The sequence below is a fragment of the Pipistrellus hanaki genome (genome assembly GCF_964339955.1).
Source record: "Pipistrellus hanaki genome assembly, chromosome: 9".
NCBI lineage: Eukaryota > Metazoa > Chordata > Mammalia > Chiroptera > Vespertilionidae > Pipistrellus > Pipistrellus hanaki.
In genome coordinates this window covers 65774929-65779071 of record NC_140511.1, presented here as the reverse complement: position 1 = coordinate 65779071, position 4143 = coordinate 65774929, and the positions used below count along the sequence as shown (strand labels likewise).

The 4143-nt window shown below is 45.2% G+C and overlaps 1 protein-coding gene across 1 annotated transcript; it reads left to right on the top strand.

Moving 5' to 3' along the window:
* Window positions 1-991: 991 nt before the first annotated feature.
* OR4S1 (olfactory receptor family 4 subfamily S member 1) lies at window positions 992-1921 on the top strand (the record flags this gene model as incomplete). The annotated part of the gene is made up of 1 exon (XM_084894941.1): window positions 992-1921. One exon carries the CDS (start codon window positions 992-994, stop codon window positions 1919-1921), a length of 930 nt encoding a protein of 309 aa, XP_084751067.1.
* Between the last annotated feature and the right edge of the window lie 2222 nt (window positions 1922-4143).

Below are 4143 nucleotides of genomic sequence, written 5' to 3'. Positions count from 1 at the left end.
TATAAAGCACAGCTGGAGAATTGTGATATTGTTATATTTTAATAACAAATATATATTTGGTCTTTGTCCACATATGTAGCACAGAGCTTCTAAAACCCTTGGAATTTCCTGACCAGTGATTAATATAAAGGGTCGGCTGTCATGCTAATGAGGTGACCTTTGGAATACCCGTAGATCATCTAAGGATAGGGGCCAAGGTTGACTTGATCACCAATGATCTATGATTTAATCCAGGGGTCCTCAAACTTTTGAAAGTGGGGGCCAGATCACGGTCCCTCAGAGAGCTGGAGGGCCGGACTATATGAACTACTAATTCCTACTGTAACACCTCGGCTGCGCTCACTGCCCAAAAAACCTGGCGGGCCGGATCAGACTCCTCTGCGGGCCGCATGTGGCCCGCGGGCTGTAGTTTGAAGACCCCTGATTTAATCAATCATGACTAAGTAATGAAGCTTCTATAAACATCCAAAGGGTGGAGTTTGGAGAGCTTCCAGTGGTGAACAGATGGAAAGTTGGAGAACGATGTGCCCAGAGAGCATGGAAGCTCTTACCACAGACCTTGCTCCATGTATCTCTTCCACTTGGCCATTCCTGACCTCTACATACTTTTATAATAAACTGGTAGTCATGTAAGCCGAATTTTTCTCTGATTTCCGCACTAGCAAATTAGTGGCAGTTATGTCAGAAGCATACACATACAGTGTGTGTGTGTGTGTGTGTGTGTGTGTGTGTGTAACTTGTGTGACCTGATACTATATCTCCAGGTAATGTAAAAAATTGAGTTGAATTGTAGGACTCCCATCTGGTGTCTGAGAATTGCTTGTATGTGTGGGGAACCCCTCTCCCCAATTGAAATTGGATATTATAATAGAATCATTATTAGACGTCAGTAGAGTTTTCTGACTCCCTGGATTTGGGAAATTTTCTTATACCACATAATTTGTGTCATTGCAGAGCTAATCACTTTGTTGATGTTCAGGGCAGAGAATCCATGGGCACCAAGAACAACGTGACTGAGTTTGTGTTGTTCGGCCTTTTCCAGAGCAGGGAATTACAGCATGTGTGCTTCGTGGTCTTCTCCCTCTTCCACATGCTCACTCTCCTGGGGAACCTCATGGTCATCATCACCATCAATGCCAGCAAGACCCTGCATGCTCCTATGTACTTCTTCCTCAGCCACCTGTCTTTCGCTGACATGTGCTATCCATCTGCTACTACGCCCAAGATGATCACTGACACTTTCGTGGAGCACAAGACCATCTCCTTCAATGGCTGCATGACTCAGCTCTTTTCTGCTCACTTCTTCGGTGGCACTGAGATCTTCCTCCTTACAGCCATGGCCTATGATCGCTATGTGGCCATCTGTAGGCCCTTGCACTACATAACTATCATGGATCGACGGAAGTGTGGTTTGCTGGCAGGGGCCTCCTGGGTGGCTGGCTTCTTCCATTCCATCCTGCAGACCCTCCTCACAGTGCAGCTGCCCTTTTGTGGGCCCAATGAGATTGACAACTTTTTCTGTGATGTTCATCCCCTGCTGAAGCTGGCCTGTGCAGACACCTATGTAGTGGGACTCATTGTGATGGCCAACAGTGGTATTCTGTCTTTAGTGTGCTTCATCATCCTCATTGTGTCCTACGTGGTCATCTTACTAAACCTGAGAAGCCGGTCATCTGAGGGCCGCCGCAAAGCTCTGTCCACATGTGGCTCACACATCATCACTGTTATTTTGGTCCTTGTGCCCCCCATGTTCATGTACATTCGTCCCTCTACCACCCTAGCGGCTGACAAACTTGTCATCCTCTTTAACATTGTCATGCCACCTTTGCTGAACCCTCTGATCTACACCCTGAGGAACAATGAAGTGAAAAATGCCATGAGGAAAGTGTTCAGGATCAAGGGGAATTCGGGAGAGAAGTGAGTGACACTCCAGGAAATCTCATCCAGCCGGGAACTTGGGAAACTTCCCATTCTGTAGCACACACACAGGCTTTGCATCTCCAGTTTGATGCTTGTAATGACAACTGTCCTTCTAGCTCTTAAAAAAAATAAATTTATTGGGGTGACGTGAGTTAATAAGGTTATATATGGTTTGAATGTTTGTACATTACTATGATACACCTTCTGACTATTGCTTTGTGTGCCCACTACCCAAAGTCAAATCCTCTTCTGTCACTATGTATTTGATTCTCTTTCACCTTAACTACCTCCATCCACTTCCCTCTGATGACCACCATACTGCTTTCTGTGTCTATGAGTTTTTGTTTGTCTCATAAGATCTTTTCATAGTAATAATCCCATATGTTTCTTCAATCCTCTCTTCATTAAATATCTATTGAGTGTTTGCAATGAGTGGGATACAAATAAAAGTAAGATGGCACAGCTGGTATGGTTTAGTGGTTGAACATCGACCAATGACCAGAAGGTTATGGTTTGATACCTGGTCAGAACACATGCGTGGGTTATAGGCTTGATCCCCAGTGTGGGGTGTGCAGGAGGCAGCTGATCAATGATTCTCTCTCAATTGTTGTTTCTATATCTCTCTTCATCTCCATTCCTCTCTGAAATCAATAAAAATATATTTAAAAAAATTAAGATGGAATTTCTGCCCTCAAGGGGTTTACAGTGAAGTGGGTCCTTCATATGATTATTAATGCCTCATTCAAGAAACATACAAGAGCTTGTGAATGACAGAGTCTCTTGGAAGTTCAAGTATCTTGCCTATCTATACTAATAAAACATTGATATGCTAATTAGACTGGGAGATCTTTCAGAGAGCTTCTGGACATCCTTCTGGACAAAGCTACGTTGGCGGGGCCAAGGCAAAGGCGGATAGGGGTGATCAGGCCAGCAGGGGAGGGCAGTTGGGGGCAAGCAGGTCAACGGGGGTGGGGGACAGTTGGGGATGATCAGGTGGGCCAGGGGGGAATGTTGGGGGCAATCAGGCTGGCAAGGGGTGGCAGTTGGGGGCGAGCAGGCCGATAGGAGGGGCAGGTGGGGGTGAGCAGGCTTGCAGGCAGAATGGTTAGGGGTGATCAGGCAGGCAGGCAGGCAGGTGAGCGATTAGGAACCAGTAGTCCCGGCAGTCGGACATCCCCTGAAGGATCCCACATTGGAGAGGGTGCAGGCCAGGCTGAGGGACTGACAACCCCCTCCCCCATGCATGAATTTTGTGTACCAGGCCACTAGTATAAGTAATATATAATAGCACTAGGTAATTAGCTTTACTGTGGCTAACATATGCCTAACATGTGGCTAATATCATAAGAGACCTAATTAATTTGGTCTCTTATGATATTAGAGGCACTTTACTCTTATTCCTTCATTTCATGCGCTCTCAGCAGGCAGATGAATCAACAAATATAGAGAGATTAAAGGATTTACTTAGAGCCACACAGTGAATCCAGCAAGATAGCCACCAAAAGCCAGGTTCCTTAAATCTGCTTTCAGGACTTTTCCCACCTTAGGATTCCTTGACAAAGGCTGAATTAATGGACACTGAGCAGGATGTGTTGAAGAACCATGGATTGGTGCTGGCCTGTGATGATGGTGAGCAGAGCCAGGAGAACAAGCTTCAGCACCTCACCTAGCTGTACTGATTCCTCTCCAGCTGAGCAGGGATTGTTGCCGCCCACACTCACCCCCTTTGCTTTATTTTGTTTCCATGTAGAGGGGGCCAATTTGTGCAAAATGGACTTAGAACAGCAGGCTTAGATGTCCTTCTTAATTTCATCCAGTTGGGTCTCAATTTTCACATTTACAAAAGGACACAGTGACAATGCCAGTTTCAGAAGGACACACAGGAGGACACATAGGATCTTGCAAAATCCTATATCAACGTCTGTTTTTCAGAGGTAGCTACTGCCTCTGTGGATAATGCCTTCTGTTCTCTTTGACCCTGCCCTTTCTCCTAAAGTCCTTGTAACTCAGATTGGTTATTCATTCCTCAGATGTTTACCGATTACCTCAAATTAACTTCTTGAATCATTACAACAGCCTCATGAAAAAGGCATAATCCTCAGGGGAAGTGTGATCAGGATTGGGTGAGGATGGTAGTGTAGAAAAAACTTTTTGTTTCATCAGATGCCTAACAAGCACAAATGCAAAATGTTGACCTTGACTATGAGAATAACAGCAATAAAA